At 42.2% G+C, this 24222-nt stretch overlaps 1 protein-coding gene across 1 annotated transcript in view; it reads left to right on the forward strand.

Annotated features, from left to right (window-relative positions):
• Positions 1–23337, forward strand: part of LOC103374634 (neuron navigator 2-like) — a gene marked incomplete at its 3' end in the record, with an annotated part of 53165 nt that extends 29828 nt beyond the window's left edge. The window contains exons 7-18 of the mRNA XM_008304752.1: positions 937–1066; positions 3891–4209; positions 4921–5632; positions 9126–9345; positions 11314–11588; positions 13246–13311; positions 14049–14093; positions 14607–14767; positions 15274–15456; positions 19863–19915; positions 22820–22843; positions 23231–23337. Coding sequence (XP_008302974.1) covers positions 937–1066; positions 3891–4209; positions 4921–5632; positions 9126–9345; positions 11314–11588; positions 13246–13311; positions 14049–14093; positions 14607–14767; positions 15274–15456; positions 19863–19915; positions 22820–22843; positions 23231–23337 — 2295 coding nt within the window. The remainder of the gene's footprint in view (positions 1–936; positions 1067–3890; positions 4210–4920; positions 5633–9125; positions 9346–11313; positions 11589–13245; positions 13312–14048; positions 14094–14606; positions 14768–15273; positions 15457–19862; positions 19916–22819; positions 22844–23230) is intronic.
• Positions 23338–24222: the final 885 nt, after the last annotated feature.

Consider the following 24222-nt stretch of genomic DNA (forward strand, 5'->3'; position numbering starts at 1 on the left):
AACACACCATGATGTCACCCCTCCGACGAAGCCTTTGTTCATATGATAGACAACCCCATTCAGCCTGTTTGTGTATATGTGTGTGTGTCCTGGTGTGTGTGTGTGTTGAAGTCAGTTTAGATGGAGAATAAAGGAGCAGAATCACCAGGCAGTCACAAAACACTAGATCCGTCTGCAGTTTTATTTCCGTTAAGTTCATAAATGCAGTTTTTTTCTTTGGCTTTGTATTCATTTAAAGTCACATATTCATCAATAGCACCACTACGTAGACAACGTCACACTGGTTGCTGCTGTAAAAGGAAGTTTCCAGACTTTTTTCTTACTCACTTCAACATTTCATTCTCATTTTCGTCTCATTTTACAGATTATTATCATGTGTGATGTTTACTTATTTACCTCAGTACAACTGCCAGCATTACTTTCATTGCCTTATTTCTCACTGGCTCATTTTATTTCAGCATTATATGATACTTAAATCTTATTGTTTCTACTTCATAAGCACTGCATTTCCTATTGTTGTGTTATTTAGTTTTTCTCTGAGCAATCTTCTCCTCTCCTCTATCACCATTACAGCATCCGTTCTTAACAGCAAATACAAAACAGGGAAACGAAGGATCTCTTTGCACGTGATTTGCAAAAATTCAAATCTCGCTACAGCCCTAAGAAGCATCTCTTTCTGTAAAGGGCTCAGCTGGCTGATGCAGCGTTCATGGGATGAGAAGCATCACACTCGGCTCATGTGTCTTCAGGCTCTGGCGACTGTCGGATGAGTGAATTTAGTGCTCGTCTCTTCAAAGAGGGATGAAACATGTTTCCCAAAGGGCAGCTCTGTGACAGGAGCCAAGTGGACTCCCTCATCCTCTCCACTGAGGAGGATGAATTGTTTAAAGAGTGTTAAAGTGAGCCTCTCTCTCTCTTCTCTCCTCTTGTGTCCAGCTGGGATGACAGCAGCTCTGTGAGCAGCGGCATCAGCGACAACATCGACACAGATGACATCAACACCAGCTCCTCCATCTCCTCCTACGCCAACACGCCGGCAGCACAGCGCAAAGGCCTCAACGCGCAGGTACAACGCCACACACTCACGTCAATATTTTTTAATAATTGCTAGGAAAAAAAGCATGTTTTCCTTCCATTGCTTTCCATTTTTACTCACTGTGGGATCATTTTTCACTGCAATATAAAGTCCTGCACCTCTGTGGAAACAGCACAGCCAACAATTTGAAAAACTTGGAATCAGCATGTGCAATATTTTTACAAGTGCACACTGATTTTACTAATCCTGGGAGAAAAATGGTGGCTACATATACTGTAGATGTTTTCCTACTTTTAATTTGTTTCCACACTTGTCTCTTATCTGCTCTCTGTCAACACAGCCTGCAGTTCAGCCCAGTAAAGCCAAAAAGTTGCTGAATTTTCATTACTTGGCTGTTGGTCACAGCAGAGTGATTAATAGCTTCATGGTTGCAACAAGGAATGCAGAATTTTTTGTTTTTTATGGAATCTTTTTAGTGGAAAGGATTTATTTTTTGCATTTTGTCTAATAAGACATGGAATAAGGTGATTTTGGCTTTAAGCTTAGATTTGTTTCTGAGAGAACAAGACGTCACAGATGAGTCTCTTTCTGTTTTTATAGTTTCTGGGTCTTATTAATGGTGTAATTTAAATGGTTTTTTAAAGATAACATGGCATGCTTTGGGGATCAGCAGTCCCAAGGTGTACGTTAAGTAAAATAAATAATCAGATATTTCAACGTCCAATTCATTTTTTATTAAAAAGTGCCACATATAAAACAAAAGCGTCGCAATCCAAACACCAAAAACAAAATGTGTACTTGACAAAACTAAATTTTTATTACCAGTTTTAAATGCGACTCTTAGTAAAACTCATTCTTTAGCCTGGTGTTCAGATCTCCATGTTGTAAGGGCAAACACAGTGATGCTTTGTGCTTTATCGTTATTTTATGATTAGCCGTGCCAAGTTGGATATTAGGTCTCAGTGCTGCTGTTTTTAGACACTGACATAGACGACTGGATTTTTCTTCCAGCAAATTAAACCTCAAAAATGTTGAGTTATAAACATCGCTGGCATTATTTAAAAGCATCATTTATTGCCTGTTTACAGCGTTCTGGATAAAAATTAAGACACAAGTTCAGGAGTTTTTATTGAGAGTATGTTTTAGAAAACACTGACATCAGTCCAACATGTTCTAATGCAACGAAACAAAGCGTCCACCTGCTTTCTGAAGATGCAAACAAAGCAGTGTCCTTATTGTCAGTTGCTTAGCGACAGTGTCATCACAAAACAACGCACAACAATCGCACTCTAAACTTAGATTAGAAGTTATACCTGCGTGGCAGAAACACTGGGACAATATTTTTATTTTTAGATATATTTGAATGCAGTAGTAATTCTTTTTCAAACTGGGTCCGCCCCAGCATTCCTGCGCGTTCAGAGAAGACGGTGAAGAATGTCGGACTGCCTCCGGGTGGCACAGCTCTGAACTCACAAAGCCAAAGTTGATGTTGACACTGGCCTCAAATCATTAAACACTGATTAAGAGCCACGAAGCTGATCGGGGAGACGATAACGTTGTCAGCTGACTCACATGTTGTGTCTGACGTGGAGTCATGTGACGTCTGTCCGTTATTGCTGCAGAAAAAAAAACACAAAGGCGTCTTTCTGTGTCTGCAGCCGGCTGACAGAGAGCAGATTAATAATGTCTGCCTCATCTGTCCTCTGGCAGCTACACGTCGGCCGGACTGTGTTTTTAAGGCCTGCGAGCAGAAAAGCTTTGCTGCATTTTTCGAGTGTTGCCTGGACGACTGCAGGAGTTAAAAGCAGGCGTCAGGCCTCCAACAGCTGTAATTTACTGTGTTGGTTAAATGAAGGCTATCGTGAACTACCTACATTACACCATCATTTTGAACAGTTAAAGTCTACATTCCAGGTGCAGCACTAAATACCTTCAGTGTTTTCAGTTTGGTTGGAAAAGGGACTTTTGTTGTCTGTGCGCTTCTGCAGTGGCAACTTGTTCTGAGATTGGAAAGAAAAATGTAAAAAAAAAACTGACTTGATGTAGTTCAAGAACAAGTAACTATTAAATAACACAGCGTTAGACAGGCATGCATAAACATACGGCTTTAGTATTTGTCCTTTTTGCTTTGTTTTTATATCATCAACATGAAAAGACTCTTACCACGACTCTAAAAGGGATTTTTTTTCAAATGAGGTTCTTCTGAGGAACTCATTAACATTTCAAACTTTACCATGTAGAGATATGAAAGACCTACATCTTGTTATTTCTTTATGAAGACTTCAAACGTTTTCTAACAGACTTTACTTCAGGTCCTTTTCTTCTCTGTTTATTTATTAAACTCCTTAAAACTCATATCTAAGCAGTTACATATTTAGAAGTTAGTTGTTTCCCCCCCCTGAATTAGGAACCAGTTCCAAAGAAGAACTTGGGTTTGTTTTGTACCCAAATGTCTGAATCTTATTTTGAAACTGTGATCATTGGAGCGCAGTTATAGAGGTAGAGGGTAGAAATGTTCAATCATTGTGCTGACTGCTTGTTTTACTCACGACATGCCATCTAGCATATAAAAAAAACACCATATGGGTGCGTTAACAAGGGAAAAACTTGTCTTTAAAACCATCTAAGCTACTCAGCAAACCAAAACCAGTAAAAATATATCTCTCATATTTCCAAAAACAGTTAAACAGTTTCCTGACAAGCTGCCCAGGTGATGATGCTGCTGGTGGGATTAACCAGCATGATGGCTGTGGTCATAAACCGGAGTGCTCTTCAGAGCCACTTGGCGACGTCTCATAAAAGACGCCTCCTTCAGCAGCAGTAAATCTGACCTGCCGTGTTTGTGTGTGTTCAGCCTGTGACGGACGCGGAGAAGCACTCGGCCTCCACAGCGGTGCACCAGTCCTGGTCGGGAGACGAGGTGAAGAGGCCAGACGGCGGGTCAGACAGCGGGGTCAGGATGGAGCCGAGCTCCAAGTGGAGCCGCCGGAACCCCTCCGACATCTCCGACGAGTCCGACAAGGGCGGCTCGGGCAGGAAGACCCCCTCGGTGTCCCACACAGGCTCCTGGAGGAGAGGCATGAGCACTCAGGTGGGGGTGACGTCCCCCCGGACGAAAAGCACCAGTAGCACCGGTTCTACGGGCTCGGTCGGCCTCAAGACCCACAGTTCAGGTAACAAAGACTTCCACCACTGACAACAGCAAGCAAATGAGAAATTCTAACTTAAATGAGTACATGTTAGTTACGTTTGACTAATTATTATTTACCATCTTGCAACTGCTGAAATATGTTGAACAACAATACAGTTGCATTAAGTCCTTGGCACAAATGTCCTCTTATTTTGTTAAAAAATAAGATTTGAAGTTAGATTTAAATGCCTATGTCAGATATGTACGTTTTTCTTCTGAGGTTTCTGGGTAAAATGAAGCACTTGTTCTTAATTTGTATATCGTAGCATCAGTTTCTTCAGCATTTGGAGCTGCAGTTGGTCAGTATAGGTTGAGATACCGTCTCAATGGTTCCACCAGCATGCTCAAATATTCAGTGTGCTTGCATTTAGTGAGACAACATAGTGGGTCTGCTACACAACTTCAATTCTGTACTTTTAAAAGAAAAATAGAAATTTAACAGGTCTATGTGGTAAAGTATGGTCTTTAGTGCAGTATGAAATAAGATGCTGCCACGTTTAGAAAATCTTGTGAAACCTTCTGAAATCTTCAGGATCAGCTCTGTTGCTGACCCAACAAAAAAAACAAGTTTCCACACAGACAGTTTGGAGTTCGAGTTTCTTCACCTTAACTCTGGGTTTTAGCAATCTGAGCGTGAAATCGTGCAACAGCAGCATTAACACTCCCTGCTGATGTCTGGCTCTGTGTCCCGCAGGTAAAACAGATGATGTCAAGGTGTCAGAGAAAGGACGCCTCTCTCCTCGTCCTAACGGCCTTCACCGCTCGCCGTCGGACGCCGGGCGCAGCAGCGGCGACGAGGCCAAGAAACAGTCGATCCCCAGCAGCCGCACGTCGACCACGAACACACTCACACACACTGTGTCAGACCCGCACTCCCACACGCTGACCTCACGCACCCCGACCAGCACCTTCGGCTTCAAGAAGCAGGGCATGGTTACCATGGTGACAGCCAGCGGCGCCACCATCACCAGCGGTTCAGCCACTCTGGGGAAGATGCCTAAATCTGGAGGGCGCTCGCTGTCAGGAGGGTTGAAGGCCGGCGGGCAGGACGGAGGCTCCATGCTGGGGCACCACGACGACGGCTTCCTCCCCATGAGCGCCCGATCCACGCTGCAGTACCGCAGCCTGCCCAGACCCAGCCGCTCCGGGGCGGCCGCCCGCAACGGGAACCGCTCCTCCACCAGCAGCATCGAGGCCGCCGTGCTCTCCGTCACCTCTCACGGGAAAAACTCCATCAGCTTAGCCAAGGCCAACGGCTCGGGAGTCCTGCTGGCCAATCAGACGGACCGAGAGAAGGGGGTCTCCGAGGTGGACAACCTCAGGAGCGGAGCGGCGATGCAGGGCGGAGGAGCTGCGACGGTTCCTCTGACTGGACGACAGCAGGTTTCTTCACCGACGCTTCGCAGGTCAGCGCACACACTGATCACATCTCCAGTATGCTTTGGTTGGAGCAGACACTTTCATAGTTTGTGCACTTTTGCATTGTCAACTTGTTTTGAGATTTAGAAGAAGAACGTAAAAACCAGACTTGGTGAAGTTCAAGATCAAGTCAAAAACAAACAAGACAGCATCAGGCATCAAGATGCAGCTTTAATATTGGTCTTTTTTGCTTTGTTTTGATATTATCAACATAAAAACACTATTATCACATCTTTGAGGGGGGAACATTCAAATATATTTCTTCTAAGAAACACACCAACATTTCAAAAATCCCCATTCAGAGACATGAAGGACTTACATCTTCTAATTTGCCCATGAAGACCTTAGACATTCTCTGACAAACCTGAGACCTGACTTCGGGTACTTTTCTTTAAATACATCTCTGGTCATTGATTGAACAACTAAAAACTCATCTCTGTGCATCAAACTGACACATGCATAAGTTTTTTCCATGAGTCAAAACCAGTTCTTCTTTCTAGAAATGTTCAACCATAGTGCTGCCTACTTATTTCACTCCCATATAAAAATAAAAACCTCCATATTTACATATTAAGGTAAAAACTTGTCTTTACAAACATATGAGCTTCTCTTTGAATCTGCTTATGGAGACTTCAGACGTCTTGAAAGACTCAAGACTTGACTTTGCGTACTTGTCTGAAACTCCCTTTCTGGTCATTGATTAAACACAAAAAACTCATATGATGATGTGTGCACTGACCTGTACTGACCTGCACTGCTGCAGACATGCTGACGGCTAACGGATGAGCCACACTGAGCGGGTCCCTCCTGTATGGACTTGACTTTACCCACATGCAGCTCACACACACACACACACACACACACACACACAGACACAGAAGACCATTTTAAAAAAGACGGTAATCATGCAGTCACTGTAAATAATAAGCAGCGGTGAGTAAGGATCACACGTGTGGGCTTGTTACGCACACACACACACACTCACACTCACATGCAGCCAATCTCGGTGAGGTTATATCAGGCCATTGTGAATGCAGGCCTTGAGCTGAGCTGATCAGCTGCCAAGCCTCAGCCTTGGCAGCGTGGTGGGGGGGGAGGGTGTGGTGCAGGGTAATGGGAGCTGAGCCTTACCTCAGCGCTCTGCCCTCATTAATGTGAGGGAGTGATAACTCTTCAAAGAGACTGAGCTGCTATTATCGCTCACTGCGGCTCCAGTCATCACAGCCTGCCATTTAACTCGAACCCAGGATTAGTATAGAACAAGGAGAGAGTTTACAGTGTGTGTGTGAGTGTCTATGTGTGTCTGTGTGTGTGTGTGTGTGTGTGTGTGAGTGTCTATGTGTGTGTGTGTGTGTGTGCTGGCTGGCCCTGATTCAGATGTGAGCGCCGACTCTACCTTTACCGACTGCCACTGTATTTCACGGAGATTTAAGAATGATACTGGTGCTTTTGTTCTGCTGACAAATGATCACAAACTCCAGTCAGGTTTCTCCTCCGCTCAACACTCTGAAGCAGAACAGCCGTCAGCGTTCAATCAGATGTTCTATTAATATTCCCAGTCTCCAGAGGATGCATTTTTTTCCTCCACTCTTTCCTTACATGCTCAAATAGATAGCTCAGGGCAACTTAAAAACATAGACGTAGGCTGTAATAAATGAGATAAAAGTCTTATTTGTTAATGTCTCATTGAAAATCTTCTCTTAACCCTCTGATCTCCAAACACTTTCGGGAGGTTTTTTTTTGCTCCTGTCACATTTTTACTCACTGTGGGTTCATATATTACTGCAACATAAAGTCCTGCACCTCTGTGGAAACAGGACAACTATGGCTAGATGTAGAAAGAACTCTAGAATTTCTTTTATGCAGTATAATAACAAAGGTATGATGCCATAAATTGAGTTTCTTGCATTATTTACTTTACAAACATGGAAAATGCCTGGAATCAACATGTACAAAAAACAAAAAGGTGCCCACAGGTGTTACCGATACTGGAAAAGAAAATCTGGTGACACATTTAATTTGTTTCCATACTTGTCTCCGCTCTACTCTGTGTAAACACAGCTTGCAGTTCAGCTGAAAAATCCCTGATTTGTTGTTACCTGACTGCTGATCACAGCTGAGTCACGAATGACTTCTGGGTTGCACAGAGGAACGTAGAATTTATTTTTTTTTTTTTTGCAGAATGTTGTGCAGACTTCTTGTTTTGGAGGGAATTTTTAAATGAGACATGTAGAATAAAGAGATTTTATTAAAATCTCACAATTTTGAGCTGAGATTTGGTGAAGTTTTCTAACATAATGGCACCAAATCCGTCCCTGGCCTCTCAGATTGTTGACAGTGCAACATTTTTTTCTTCTTTTTTAAAAGTTGAAATTGTCATGATTTTAAACCCACTGTCGGGTTTTGGAATTCAGAAAGTTAATGTCGTCCAGGTCTCCAGACCAACTTTTTCACTAGTCGGACTGGTGCAGCCAACATGCGTTACAGGAGTGAAATCAAGGACCACAAGTCTGTCAAACAGGTTCTTTCCTCAGGCCATCAGACTCCTGAACAACTCCAAACACTGACTCATTCACGGGTGTTTAATGTACACATTACACCAGTTATCATGTGTCACCAGGCACTGTGCACTTTAAACACATATCTGCTGCTCCATCACACATCTCACTGATGCTGCTACAAGTAAATAGACAAATATGCACCTTAGTTTCTGTCTCTTTTTATTTTATCTATTCATATTGTTATTGTTGTTTTTTTATATATATATATATTGATATTTTTATTATGTATACATGGGAGCGTGCAAACAAGACAATTTCATTGCATGCTGTGCACATGACAAATAAACATCTATCTAACCAGTATTGTCAGTTAGTGGCAGCCCTCACCTGGGCACAGGTGCTCATCCATAGACTCCATATTTACTGATGTCTCTTTATACGCCTCACATTGCAGGCAAAAATTAGTTTGAAAAGTGGAAATAAAGTGTTCTAAAGTCAGATTTGTCCAAGATGAAACGGCTGATTTTATCCACATGCGCACGTACGAGCACGACGGTTTTTATGAGAAGAGCGCATTTTAAAATGCAAAACCCACAGCCGATCGTTTTCACATGCCAGTCAGCAGCTAAAATTATGATTGTGATTAATAATTACTTAATTGTGTCGTCCTACTCCTGCGTTAGCCGTTGGAATTAGCCAACTCACCGGCTCAGTCAGCTCATTCAGGTGGTTTTTACGCAGCAGGCAGAACTAGTTTGAGGAAATAAAAGTTCTATTTGCTAGTTGCATGAGTTCGATCACTTGGAATTTTAACTGGCAGACTCTTATTATTAATGGATGATGATGTGATTTGCTACCACGTGACTTTGCCTTACTGGTCACAAATATAAGATTAGACCTCCTTTCTTCTTGCTCCTTTCAGATCCACTTTAACTCTCAGCTAACATCTTTTTTTTTTTCCTCCACCCTCTGATTTCAGGTTATTTGGTGGGAAGCCCAGTAAACAGGCTCCGATCACCACGGCTGAAAACATGAAGAACTCCACCGTCATCTCCAACCCGCACGCCACCATGAACCACGTGGCGACGGTGCCGGAGTCGCCCGACGCAGGGCTGGGAGGCGTGGACAGCGACACCAGCAGCCCGCTGTTCGGAGGCAGAGTGCTGGGGTCGGGCACGGGCACGCTGGGCAGCGAGCAGGTGGGCAGGACGGAAGGACTGGAGGGAGTGGATCAACTCCAGAAATGTGGATGATTATAGTAGTAAAATCATCACCAAGCTCCTGGGAGTTATGGGTCTGTTGGCACTTCAGATGATAAAACATCATGCTGGGATGTTAAACTGCCAGCATTCCCCAAAGTTTCTGTTTATTTTTTTTTTGGCTTCATCAATCTTCCCTTCTGTATTTCCTGAAGCTCATTTTTAGCCCTGTGTCATGGGAGCAGCCACTAATCCATTAGTTGCGTGGCTATTTTTAGTCTCCAACTGCCCACCATCCATTAGTTACCATGAAAACAAGGGAAGCATGTGGTTGTTGTTTTGCTTTTTAACTTATTTTGGACTTGTAATTGTGGTGTTTTTTTCCAATGGTGTATGTTGGTTACTTGCTCCGTCCACTTCTTGGGTCCAGTTTGAAAAATCCCAACAACCGTTGGAGGGGTTGCAGTGAAATTTTGAACAGATGGTGAAATTTGTCAGACATTCATGTTTCCCTCAGAAAGAATTGTAAAAACCTCAGTGATCACTTTTCATGCAGCACCATCACTGGGTCAGATTTTATTTTCCCTGATAACTAAAATCAACAAAACTAATGATGAGGTTTGCTTTGCGCTAATTTCCATGATACACACTCAACAATACCTGTTAAATACTGACACGTTTGAACTCGATAATAACACTGAAAAATGCATCCACAGCACTCATAATAACAAAAAACTCAACATTTTTAAACTTTATTTCCACATTTAATGCTAATTTGCACTGTGACCATTCTCTATTTGCAAAATCTTTCTTTTACTCTATTTTTCTTTTATTCTAAAGTAGTTTTTATGCACATGTGTATATATATTTTTAGAACAGTTGTGTTTTTCTTGCGTGCCTCACCTCAGCTTAATGTAGGTCATGTGTGTTTAGTGATATGTATGCATCAAAGTACTCGTTATCTATTTATCTATATTTGTATTTAACTCAAACCATCGCTGGCTTAAGTGCAGCTTCACATGGTTCTGGACTCTTGATGTGTTATTAGTGGCACCAATATGTCATAGTTACTCTAAACCATGATGGATTTCTTGTTTGATGTTTAGAGCTGCTGTCCGTTAGCCATTTGCTTTGCGGGCAACTGTCACCTGAGTGCAACCGTCAAACCAGCCGGTCAGGTTTAAGATTAAAATGAATATGTACATTTGGGCTTAGAGACAAATGAGGCGTGCATGTATTAAACTGTGTGGGAAGGTGTTTGCAGAGCCACTGATGAGGCTTTGGTGGGGACGCCAAGATAGTTTTGGTCTCACCTTGCTAATGCCACAAATGTGGGGAAATCCTTGAGTTGCTAATGAAGCTATTCAGTAGAATTACAGACTAACTTTAGGCTACGTATTGCTGCAGAGCAGAAACGAGTGAGCATGCTCGGTCATGAACTCTCCATCGTGTTCTCACATGATTCATAAGTCTTCATCAGACTAGTTATGAATCATAAAGTGACACACAGGGCTTTGTTTTTCAGAGCAACAGTCACGTCTTTACAAACGGTGGGCACGAGTCCAAAGGTTTCAACAGCCAGGTTCATATATGTGACATATACAGACATATAGGCCCTCAAATGTTGTTTTAATGATTGATTAATAGTATATATATAATGGGTTTGACATTTTTTCAAGCCACAAAACAGTGAAAAGGGTCGATTTTGGTTCACTTTCACCACACAAACAGGCAACTCAGTGAAAATGTAAATAGAACAGAGAAGCAGACACTTTTGTAAGCAGGTGGTTGAGACCAAAAACGGAGCTAAAAGATGTCAAATATTGGACTTGTATCCACCAGGAGGCCAGAAGCATGAGCCCAAATGAATGATAGTGTTGCTCCATAACTGCTGGATGTGTAAATAAGCAAGTGATTGTTACAAAAAACAGATTTTTAAGCACTAATGTGATGTTATCCCACCCTCAGGCCTCCAGCCCCGGCTCCGTCTACTCCTCCACCGGCCCGTCCAACAGCCTGACGTGGGGAACCACCTTCAGCAGCTCCTCCGTCCCGAGCAGGGAGGGCACGCTGGGCGGCCACGGCGGGACGGGCAGCGTGGGCTTCCCCTCCGTCAGCAGCATGCACACCAGCAGCGAGTCCATCGACATGAGCCTGGGCAGCGCCGGCCACGGGACCCACAGGGAGGACACGCTGTCCGCTCTGGGCCGGACCGGCAGCGTCAAGACCGGCATGTCTGAGAGGTAAGGACGCACAGAGGGGACGGTGTCTAGGAATAATCTAAATTCAAGTGCTCTTATGCTGTGCCTTCATAAATGTGATGTTTGAGGTAGTTTTCAGGTTATACAGCTTGTTAATGAATGTGTTTAGTGAATAAATGTGACTTGGCAAAGGATGTGAGAGGTAATTAACAGACTAGTGCTCGTCTTCATGTCGCTGTTTGATTATATTTACTCAAGTACTGAACTTGAAGTATTACTCTGTTTTTTTAGTTTAGTTTTTGTAGGTTTGAAAAATGTCACTTTAGCGAACAGTTAGCAGATTAGCAGAACCAATCAACACAGTGAACCGAGCAAAGGTGTATTTAATTGCTTAAAAGTAATTAAATAAGAGTGAGTGACTGTCGTTTTTCTTTCAGACGTTACATGATGTTCCTTTAATACTTAGAATTTATTGTGTTTCAGAGGTATACATTGTCTAGTTACTCTGCAGGTTAAGGTTTAATGTGAAAAACATGCGATCAGTTTATGAAATGTAATTCCTTTTTAGTTATAATAAATCTGTAAGTTAATATTAGGTTATATGTTATTGACCCTCTGAACTCCAAAACCCCGACAGTGGGTTTGAAAGGAACATTTGTCTTTGCTGTAAAACACAGTAAAAATTAATGAATTATCAGAATTTCTCCTGTCATTGAACCACCTGTCAGAAAACGTAGCTGAAGCTTAAAATCAGGATATTTCATTAAAATCAAATCTCAGAAATTCACTTCAAAATAATCCGATTCCCACGTTCAGTGGTGCAACCAGAAAGTTCCTGAGCGGTCACATGACAGAAACTCAGGAACTTTGCAGTAAACTAGACTGAACTGCAGGCTGTGTATATTACTAGTAGTGTAAATAGTAAAATATCTATGTGAGCATTTAGAATCACTATTTTCCAGTGTTTTTCTTTCCTTTTAAAAAATTTATAGCATTATAACTTTGTTCTGCCGCACATAAGATATTTCTGAGGTCTCTATACGTCTAGTCATGGCTGTGTTTCCATAGAGGTGCAGGACTTCATGTTACTGTTAAAAATGAGCCCACAGTCAGGAAAAATGTGACGGAAACCAAAAATACTCAGAAACTTCTTGGAGGGTTAAAATGCTGCTTATACGTTAATGCATCAGTAACAATAATGTAGTTTTCAGCACTTTCACAATCTGCTGCAGGACTTTTGATGGAGTTAATTTACTGTTAGATTCACTGCGTCCTGCCCAGTCCCAACTCAGAGTCCAGAGTCGAGATGATGCACAAAGCATCTGCGGTGACGAGGTGTCGCTTCTTGTTTGCCGTTCTGTCTGCACTCGAGCGGGGAAACAAAATCCCGTGGCGTCCGTGAGCTGATTACACAGTAATTGTGGTCATTGTAGCGGATTCCATGGTGACAGGTTGACTGTGTAATGTGACAGGAATGCCTCAGAGGAAACTCAATAGCATCTGGAGGGGAAGCTTTCGAGGCTGACATCACCTTCCTCGCAGAGTTTCCTTGTTAGCTTCACTGGTGAAGAATCTGACAGTTGACTCCTTCGTCCACTTTGTTCTCTAAAAACTCTCTTTCTCTGTGTCTGTTGTGCGTTTTTTTTTGTTTTTTTTTGTTTTGTTGTTGTTTTTTTTCCCCTTTCCTGTCCTCCATCAGTCCCCTGTCCTCCCCCTCCGCTAGCCCTATATTCAGCCGAAACACGCTGCCTCGGAAGCAGGACAGGTAAATGTACCTGTGTGCAGTGTTAGGCTTCTGGTGGAGCAGCTGTGGAGGTTCCTACTAAACCACCACCTGCTGTCACACAGAGAACCACAGAGAACCTCAGTGTGGTGCTAGTTTGTCGTATCTTGTGGGGTTTTGTATGAGGTGTGTTGCTCTGTGTGGTAGTTTGTGGTTATTTTTAGGACCTCGAGCTCCTGTATGAGTGGACATTTGTCCGTGTGTGTGTGTGTGTGTGTGTGTGTTGGCAGCTTCAGTGTTTTTGTTTGGTGGTCTGTTATTATTGTTCACATACTGCCACCTTGTGGTTGAGTGCAGAGTTACTAGTGTAGAATGTTCATATTTGATTTTACGCTGCAAAAATGTCAATCTGAAGGTTTGTTTTTTACTGTTTCTCAGATTATAATATCTTTTCCCACAAGCACAAATGAAAATTTCAAAAGTTTTCTGAACCCAAATGTCATTTTATTTTATTTTAGTGCAGGAATTTGTCTTGGATGGTCCTGAAGAAACTCTTAAAACAGGTTGAGACGCTGTTTTAAGAGCCTTTAGGGCTCAGTAAAAGACAACAATGACTTGCCAAGATGGATGTTTTTTGCAGTATCGAAGTAGCATTGATAAGACAAACATCTTTGCAGCTAAAGATATTGTTAGGTAGTTTTTTTTAGAGATGCAACCACATGTTTCCTTGCCTCCTTCCTTCCTTTGTTTTCCTCTTCTGAAGTGTTTCTCTCCCACAGCGGGCCACATTGTGGTAGAAACACTCTGCCTAAGAAGGGACTCAGGTACTGCATTCACTCCCCCGCTGGACACGTTGCGCTTTTGCTCACTGGTTCACCAAAATTGTCTCCTGTCTCCCTTTTGTCTCTGCGTTCATATTCACTCTCCGAGGCTTGTGCTCACGCTTTTTTAAAAGTGCTTTCAAGTGTTTTTTTGTTCGGCACTCTGGCACATGTGTTGTTGTGTTGTGCTCCTGTGAAGAGGCTATCACTGCTGCTGCAGGCCTGACATGGTGGTCGGATTTTCTTTGGCTTCTTTTCTGCTTTTTTTTATTTCGCCTCCCCCTCAGTTTTCTGTTGCTCACAGTTGAAAATCAGTCTGTGTTCACACTTTGTGTTGTATCTGATTCATCTGGTGTTAGATCTCGGCTGTTAATCTGTCTGCTTAAAAAAAAAAAAATCCTATCTTGGTGATTGTGAAAAATCCAAATCTGGCTCAGCTTCTGTCTGAATCCACGTTGCATCTTTTCTGTTTCGTGTCCTCGCTTCCACTTTAACCTTTTCTCTGGCTTTCTGCAGGTACGGTCCGTCGCCACAGCTGCGAAGCCACGAGGAGGCCCGCGATTGGCTGCGCTCCCACTCCACCAGCGGGCTGCAGGACTCGGCCAGTAACTCCCCGTTCTCTCCCGGATCCAGCCTCACCTCCCCCTCCGGCACTCGCTTCAACTTCGGACAGCTCGGTACGCCGCACACACAACCAAAACCCAGAACTACATGCTTATTTAGTGAGAGGAACATCATACTTAGGAGACAATGTCTAAATTCACTGCCTCAGCTGTGTTGTTTGTTTTTCCTCTCAGTCGTATACCTGTCATCCCTTGTTCTGTCAACTTTTACCCTGCTCTGATTCTCTAGATAAATCATTATATTTAATCAGTGCGTGGGCAGAAACTTGATTGATTAATCATTTAGTTAATTTATCCTCCAAAATGTCACATATTCTCTGATTTAAGCCACTCAAATGTGAAGAGCTGCTACTTTTCTCTCTTTTATATCATCACAACTTTAATATCTTTGTCTTTTGTCTGACAAAACAAGACATCTCAGTGTGTTACCTTCAATTCCAAACGTTTTCATGGCCTTTTTTCACAGTTTCTGATAAAAAATCCCCAAAAATACGTCAAGAATTTTTTGTGAAAAGCCTGATGTGATTCCTGTCATTGTATACATCATATAATTTTCACAGCATCCAGCCCGACCTCAGCAGCTCAGATCAACCTCGCCAGCATGCGCACCAACAGCCTGACCAATCAGGACGTCCCTTTCGACCCGTGCGGCGACAACCGACTGAGAAACTCCTGCATGTCGCTCGACGAGAAGACACGCACCATGAGCCGGTCAGGATCCTTCAGGGACGGCTTCGAAGAAGGTAAGAGGACACTAGAGGGCGAAATGATTCAAAGAAAATGTCTAACTTTGATTATTCTGACAAACATTGATTTGCAATATCAATCTTTTAAAGTCAGGCTTCAGTTCCATCATATAGTCACACAAAGAGAGGATGGCATGAATTTGTAAAACCATTGACAGGACAGTTTGAACCCTGCTGCTACATGCTGCAGGACATACATCCTAAATTGCAGCTTTTTCGAAATTGCAATTTCAATTTGACATCAATTAGTTGCTCCTCTTTAGGAGACAGGAGAAACTTGGATGGATGGGTGGATGCAAGAGACTGAATATTCAGTGACTCTGTGTGAGTCAGACATTCGGTGAAATCTGTCATTAGGTTTAATCCATCTCAAGACCTGCACACCCACGTCCCTCTACAACTGACACCTCCCCTTCCTTGTTTCACATCCTCATGCCAAAAGAGTTATTATTCCATTTGTTTAGAGAACATTATGGCGGATTACAAGCGCTCCTCTAAGAAAAAGCCCTTTATCCCTTTAGAAATCCGTAATCAGCTTTTCTCCGGCTTTGTTTTTTTCATAAGCTTGTTTATTGGGAACAGAACCCAGCAGTGCTTTTCCCACCAGCAGGCAGACGCCCCGCTCAGGAGAGCTTTCTCTCCGCCGGATTCTCCTCGATCCCCAGAGCCACAGAAACGTTTGATTTAGAGGAATAAACTAAGGCGGGAAGGAGCGGGAGGCAAAGTATTGTGTTGAGATTGTTTCTCTTAATTGGGAAAACTCCCGCCGTCAGTGATGCTAAAACCAGCAGCTTGTGGGGAATTCGGCTAAACCACAGTGTGAGGCAGCCGCAAGAGATGCATGCAAGTAAAACCCACAACTTCTTTTATATTTGCAAAAACCATTTCTGGCTCTAATTATCTGGTTAATCAGTTGGTGAATCCAAAAGGCATCCTGGGAGATGTAGGCTAAAGTAAAGCTTAGAACCACAGACTGATGTTACACCTGTAAAGGGATCCTAAGACAGATTTCTTTCCAGCAGATGGAATGGGCAACATGAGAGTCAAACAAAGAGTTGGGTATCAAATCCAGTGAACCTGACGCTGGTTTTTTAAATGCACCTCGGGGAAACCAGCTGTGTGCTTTAGGAAACCTGGTAAATCCAAATTCCTACTTGAAAGCTTTCTGACCAGATGTTTACATGATTACACACGCACCACCTTTTTGGCACGTCTTCACTCCTTCAGCGTCGCTTCAACGCCTGTTTTTATCTGAGTGAATAGTGCACAGGACAGGTGTTTCAAATTACAGATTAGACAGGTCAGTCAGCACCAGCGTTCAGAGTCCATAAAGACGTTGTTCATAACTGAGAGAACCCTTCAACCCCCTGAACAGGCAGTTTCTCTGTGTTTTTTTCTCACTGTGGGCTCATTTCTACAGCAAGACAAAGTCCTGCACCTCTACGGAAACTGCAAAAGAATGGCTAGAATGTTACAAAAGTTATAAAAGTTATAAAGCACGACGAAACTAAAATTGAGTTTCTTTGATCCATTATTTTGCAAAAGTGTGCACTTACATTCTTATTTCATTCCCATACTTGTCTTCTATCTGCACTGTCTTAAAGCAGCCTGCAGTTTAAGCCAGTTCCGCTGAAAAGTCCCTGAAAGTTTGTCATGTAATTGTTGGTTACAGCTGAGCTACTCGTGATTTCATAGGTGCACGCCGGAGCACCGATTTTTTTATTTTTTATAGAATCTGGTTCCTGCAAATGGTTTATTTGCTCTTATTTGGTTCATTTTTCTGATGGAACTGTGTGTCACACATGATTAGTTCAAGTACCATCAGAAGGACAACGTTTTTACAGTTTCTGGTTGTGATAAACTGTAATTTTGGCGATTTTTAGAAACTTGAAGATTTAACATCATGCAAATACAAACTACAGAAACACAGAGTGATGCTAGAAATTCATTAGATGTTTGCCTTTAAATTAAATAGTGTTTAAATGAGCACATGATGCCTCACCTCTTTAACGGCAACAGCTCTAACATGAGTTTACAACTTTAAAATCAGGCTGGAAAAGTTACATTTCTAAGCAAATGTAACGTTAAAGTTATCTGGAAACTAATCTAAGTTGGATATTCTGGGAGGAAATGAATCATATTTAACAGCTGCCCTTTATCTAGTGTTAAATCTCAGGCAGACATCAATACCTTTGTGTGTTTATCTAATCGAGAACATAACGGTTCGTTTTAAAGACCGCAGTCATCTGTCGTACAGACCACTTTAAAAGATGTTCTTCTCAGGTAAATGCCTGCTGAGCTTTGCCTGGTATTGTGAAGCTTTTATCCAACGTTTTCCAGTAGCAGCCACATAATGTGCACATGCACAATACCACAGGTGCAAACTTATTATTACTATTACACCCCCGCCCCCAGTAGCGCATCTGTCTCGCTTGTTCCCAGCTCCCAGAGTCTGTCTTCCCTTTCAGAGGAGGGGATAATTACAGGGATCACAGCGAGAGGTGTGAGAGATACGCGGTGACATTCAAGAAACCTCTACACAACTTTCCCCGACTCTCCTGCTCTCTCTTTTTGTGTGTGTGTGTGTGTGTGTGTGTGTGTGTGTGTTGGTTTCCAGTTTGCAGCTCTGCGGGAACATGTAGTTTGTGTGTTCATGTGCATGTAGCTGAAGTGTCGAGTTACCGGAGCTGTTGTTTGACTGACGGGACAAAAGTCACATCATCCACCCAACACTTTGTCAGACCTGTCCTCGTTGAGAGCAACACCACTATACGCTGTCACCTCATCCCCTTCGCCCCGAACCCTCCCCTCGCTGCCTTTATGTCTGCTCACCCTCCTCCTGTGACTTATACACATTCGCTAAAAGACATTAACTGAGAATTTATACTCCTAAAACGTAAAAGTAGATGAAGTCTTGAAAGAGATTAACCCTTTGAATCCCATACCCCGCCTGCAGGTTTAAAAAACATGTTGTCTTTAAAAGATTTCCAAAATTAAAGCATTAATCAGAAACTGGAAAAACTGGAAGAATTTTTTTTTTTTTTAATCTTGGCATCGGTCCTTGAACTAATCAAATGTTACTTGCAGAAAGCTTAAAAATCATCATATTTCCACAAAATCACTTTTTTCCAAACATGTCTCTATTAAAAACAAACTGTGTGCAATAAAAAATGTTTTTCTAAAAATGATTAATTTGCATCATTTGGTGCAGACGTGAAGCCACGAGTGACTCTGCTGCTACATTCAGGGACTTTTTGGCTGAACTGCAGGCAGTGTCACAGCTTTTTTTTTTTTTTTCAAGTATTGGTAGCAACTGTTAGGAACATTTTTTATTATTATTATTATTGTTTATTTATTGTTTTTTTTGTTTTTTTTTTAATTAAACTTTTTTTTTAAATTATTTTTTCATGATTTTTTTGTGTCTCTAACAACACAAAAGACATTTTTGTAGAACATGGCAATGTAGAGCAGGCAGGAGGCAAGTAGGGAAACAAAAATGTAATCAGTAAAATATCATATATGTTATTTTTCCTGCATTTATAACATCTCTGGGCACCGAAAAAATGTACATGTTGATTCCAATTTTTTTCTTCTTTTTTTTTTTTTTTAATGAATAGCAAGAATAAGAATAAGATAAGAAAATCAACGTTTGTGTTTTTTGTGGTCATGGTTGTTCTGTTTCCATCGAGGTGCAGGACTTTATGTTCTAGTGAAAAATGAGCCCGCAGGGAGTCAAAAATGTGACGGGAACAAAAGAAATGAGTGTTAATAGTTTATCAAAATCTCTCATCATTGAGAACATGTTAAAAGATCTTATCACACACGACCTGCGCAGACTCATTGCCGTGGTCTGAGTGAGTCTATTTGCTCTCCTCTTCATGTGGCTGCCTGCACACCTTTCTGTCTAGACCAAGCCAAGATAAATGTGAGTCCTCCGCAAACTGACGTCTGCTGCTTTCCAAGGGAATAAATGAACAAATGAATGCGCCGGGATCAGGCCGGCCTCTGGCTGTGGTCGATGACATCACGCTGCTGATCCCTCCTGATCTGCTCCCGGCCGGGAAACAGTGCCGGCGTTGTTTCGCCGCCTCTGATGTGTGATTAGCCGCTGAGTCATTAGCAGAGCGATTCTTAAGGCTGTCATTAGTTGCGCCACAGTTCGACTGCAACTCGCAGGAGTTTTTTTATCTTTATGACCGCCGAGCTGCTCTGGAGGAGGTGGGCTGTCGAGTCTGGGCAGGCTGGGGGGGAACTGGGAGGAACTGAGCTGGGTGGGCAGGGTTGGAAGTGAGTGGGTGGTTTAGGTAGAGGAGACTGTGGGAGGTCTGTTGATAATCAGGTTAATGTGTGTACAGATGTACTTTCTAATCCCCCACTTTTACTTGTGGTTTGTGTCTCTTCAGTTCACGGATCGTCTCTGTCTCTGGTCTCCAGCACTTCTTCCATTTACTCCACGGTGAGTTCAACATCCGCTGTTTGGGCAGTTTCTGTCACCGTTACATAGTTTTATCCACTACACAGTAAAACATCAGAAATAAGTCACCCAGCTGTTCTATTTATAGTTAATTGAAATGTCAAAGCTTAATTTCCAGAACTTGAACATAAGTTGTTTTAACTTTAGGCATTTAAATTGAATGAATGATTTGCTGAAAGTTCGATCAACTCATGAAATTAAGTTTTAGTTTTTCCAGACTTCCCAGGATGCATTGCTGGAGAGGTAAAACTCCACAGAAACTCTTGATTTTTTTGTAGTTTAAGAAAACAGCCATGATGAAAACTTGCTGTGTGTTTTTGTTCAATTAAATTATGGTCGATTCTTTCAAAACAGTTCGAACCACGACAAAGATTAGTGCTGAATTTAATCCCTACACCCACAGACTTATGATTAGTCTGACTGTAACTGGGAGCAGATTGTCTTTAATTTGACTCTGGTCAACAGCTGAAGCTATTTGAACTTAAAAGCTACTCTGTCTGTAAACCTTTTTCATGCAACTTGCTGATTCAACTTAATATCTTGAGTTTATTGAGCTGTTTTTCTCAAATTTAGTTAATTCAACTCGGGTAGCTTTACACTTTGACAGCAGATGAGGTGACTTTGAACTAATTAATTGTCTCAAGAGTGGTTAAATCACATTTTTAAGGCAGCAGACTATCTAAAAGTTTTATTTTTTCATCTCCTGCTTAAATGTTGAAGCTTCAGTCAGGGTTGTGACACTTAGATGGCCTCAACATTACACATATATGTAGTTCTCTTACAGTGTAAACACTTAGTATGTGTTTCAGTAGTCGAACACAATCTGCGTTCATTTTACACTTTTTGTAAGGTCTCATCTTTGAATAATTACTGCTGAGAAATCACCTCCAGAAAGGTGACGTGAAGTGAAAAGCTGCTTCTCTTCTGGCATCCCAACGCCAAAATTTCCGTTGTTCTTCGTTGATTAGGCGGCTGCACACGGAAACAAGAGAAACCAGCTTCTGCTTTTGCCTGTTTAATTATGAATTATAAAGCATTCAAGCTGTTAGATATTTGCCCTCTAATCCATTAGTCACTCAAACATCCGTTATAAGGAAAAGGTCTGGTGGTAGTTGGACAGCCCAGCCGTGTCCACAGTAGCCAATCAGAGCTTAGTGCTTCACAGTGTAGCTCCTCCCCCTGGTGGGCTGGTGCACTCACCTGTGCAGGTGGTAGCAGAGGAACTCTCAGACGCTGGCTGGTCCTTGGAGCCACAGGGTTTGAACAGAGAGGGAAGAGACAAAATGATGGCGACTTTATCCCTGACGGGTACCGTCACATCCTGGCAGCAGACGGTAGGACTGTAGGAGTGGAGCAGTTAATTATTCAGATGTTTGTGGTCTGTTGGAGTTAAATACAGTCAATTAATGAGTCATATTATTATATGAAGAATATGTTCTCAGATGTTTTTGCTGTCTGTCTGTGGATTATGAGCTAAAGGTGATTACATGTCTGACTGACTCTGGAGTCTCCTCACATGTGGATTCATGAACCATCAGGAGCTGAACAATGCATCTAATGTTTGGGAATTCCACATCAATGCAACAAAAACTAATGCAGCTGCAGCGAATGGAGCTTTTTTTTTTGAAGAATGGTTTTCCTCGCTTGTTAATTTTCATTTTTTGCACTTGTGCTAAACTTCATTGTTTGCTTATGAAGCGCTGGTCCAGGATTTTGCAACAGAGTTAGACCTCTGAGTTGTGTTTCCAATACACACTGCTGTGTTTGTGTATCTAGGATCAGCTGGCCGTGTGTGTGTGTGATTGGCATCTCTGTTTGGGTGTGTAGCCCATGTGTGGACGGATGCCACTTTGTAAACAGATGTGCTCACACTCTGCTACACTCTGCGCAGACACACTAAGCTGTTGAAACCTGTCTCGGTGCTGAAACGTGGAACCACAAGAAAAATCATTAATTGTCTATCTGTTGTTTCTGTCACAACCTCATCGCTGTGGTCAGACTCTCCACTGAAAGATTGTGGGTTAAATATTTCTTTAAAAAACACCCAGAGTGTTGATGTTTCCTTTCAAAGCTGCACAGTTCTCCAAAGTATTTTAATATTTGCAAATTTTATGGAAAACTCAGGCAGTTATTGGGCTGTTCTTGATGCTATCATGATGAGGAAATGTGAAAATCCTCCATAGTAGAGTCTTTAAACCAATTTTAAATATTATTATAACAGCATAGTTGACACATTATCACTAACTAATCATGCATGATGTGCTGTAGTCACATCTAGGCTTAAAATCTGGATATTTAATCACCTTATTCTACATGATGTGTTTAAAAATTCTAAATAATCTATTTGGTGCAGCCACCATTGACTCGATATTTAATATTATTCTAATACCACAGCTGACTGGTCACTTCACTAAAAACAAACTGTAAAAAACAACTTTCCAGATGCAGTTTCAGTGCCCGGTTGCAGCCTGTTGACATGTAAATGTGGGTGTCTGAGTGTTTTGGTGAGCAGCAGCAGCAGCAGCAGCAGCAGCAGCAGCAGGGCGTGTTGCGTTCGTGCGAGTGTTTGTTTTGCGTGCCCTCAGCCGCTGCGTATTTGCCTACCTGTCTGTTCTTACTATTGTTCCGTGTGCAGCCCACGAGGACAATGAGACTCACGCACACATACGCAGGCATCTCAGTGAAATGCCTTCAGGAGGACGTCTCTGCTTTCCAGACATATTACACCAGACAATATCCTGCACAGTTTATAAAGCTCGTCTCCGTGGAGCTAATAAATCAAACAGCCAGACCTCCGGCAGAACGAGCTGCTCTTCTTTTTCATTAAAGGATTCCGTTCAGCACGCCCTCTAATGACTTTCTCTTCTTCTGCTGTTTGTTTTACAGAACGAGGAGAAGTCCCAGTCGGAGGTGAGCATCCACCCGCCCACAGCACTTCCATCCTCTTTAATTTTCTGCACGCAGCACTGGCTGGACTTGTTGGAACACGGGGGGGCGTTTTCACGGCTGGATCTGGTTTCACATTGTAACTGTATTGTGGCCGACCCTGTAACCGGCTCTTGTTCCTCTCTGAACACCTGTATGCGCCCTTTTATGCATTCGCTGTGTTCCGTCTCTCAACCTGGACGCATCAGAGCTCCGATCTCGGATCCTCCCTCGTTTGTTGCGACAGTGTTTTTCTTGGTTGCGCGTCTGGATGCACGCGTGTGCGTTTGGCGTTGCATGCTTTTGTGGAAGCAGGTATGCGCGCTTTTGTCTCGGCGCTGTTTTTGATGTCGAGTTTCTTTACGTCCGCAGATCCGCAAGCTGCGTCGGGAGCTGGATGCCTCCCAGGAAAAGGTTTCCGCCCTCACGACACAGCTGAGTGCCAATGTAAGTCAACAAGCACTGCACAAACACACACGGTCCTGGAAACACTTACTGGAACATGTCTACTCTCCCCTTACATATTAATTTATTTCATGCAAAAAAATATAACCACTCATATACTATTAATCAATTAAGTTAATGCAGATTTCTCCATTTTCATCACGCCATCACTGGAGTGTAAGATGGTTGCGAAATTGCTGCATTTTCAAAATCTTCTTGAACGCTGATGGACACTAACTAGTTTTAGTTCTGGGTGTTTTTTGCTCCTTTAACTACTCACTGCAGGCTCATTATTCACACCAACATAAAGTCCTGCACCTTTATGGAAGCAGAACAACCACAGCTAGAAGGAGGGAGAACTCAAAAATGGCTTTGTTCAGTATGTCACCGATAGAATGACATAAATCATTAAAGAAAGATGAAATGAAAGATGGACTTCTTTTATTTTTTCAAAACCCTGGAATCAACATGTACATTATTTTTCTAAATGCCCATCGGTGGTACAGATACTGGAAAATGGTGACGCGACATGCAATGGATATTTTGCTGTTTTTATATTTTTAATTTGTTTCCATACATCTGCTACACAGGCTGCAGTTCAGCCAGAAAGTCCCTGATTTTTTGTCACATGGCTGTTAGTTGCAGCTGAGTTACTAATATTTTAATGTTTGCACCAAGGAGCACATTTTTTTTGTTTTTACAGAATCTGGTAAATGCAAAATAGTTTGTTTTTGACATTTTTATGAAGAATAAAGTGATTTTAATAGATTTGGTTTAACAAACAAATAGCACATCAGACATGATTAGTTCAAGGACCATCAGAAAGTTAAAAATCTGATGATTCTTTCTGGTTTTACAGTTTCTGATAAATGGTTTTGTTTTTGCAAATAATAATAATATGTCCTTCAAACCCACCGGCA

Source organism: Stegastes partitus, unplaced genomic scaffold (genome assembly GCF_000690725.1).
Source record: "Stegastes partitus isolate 25-593 unplaced genomic scaffold, Stegastes_partitus-1.0.2 Scaffold2312, whole genome shotgun sequence".
NCBI classification, from domain to species: domain Eukaryota; kingdom Metazoa; phylum Chordata; class Actinopteri; family Pomacentridae; genus Stegastes; species Stegastes partitus.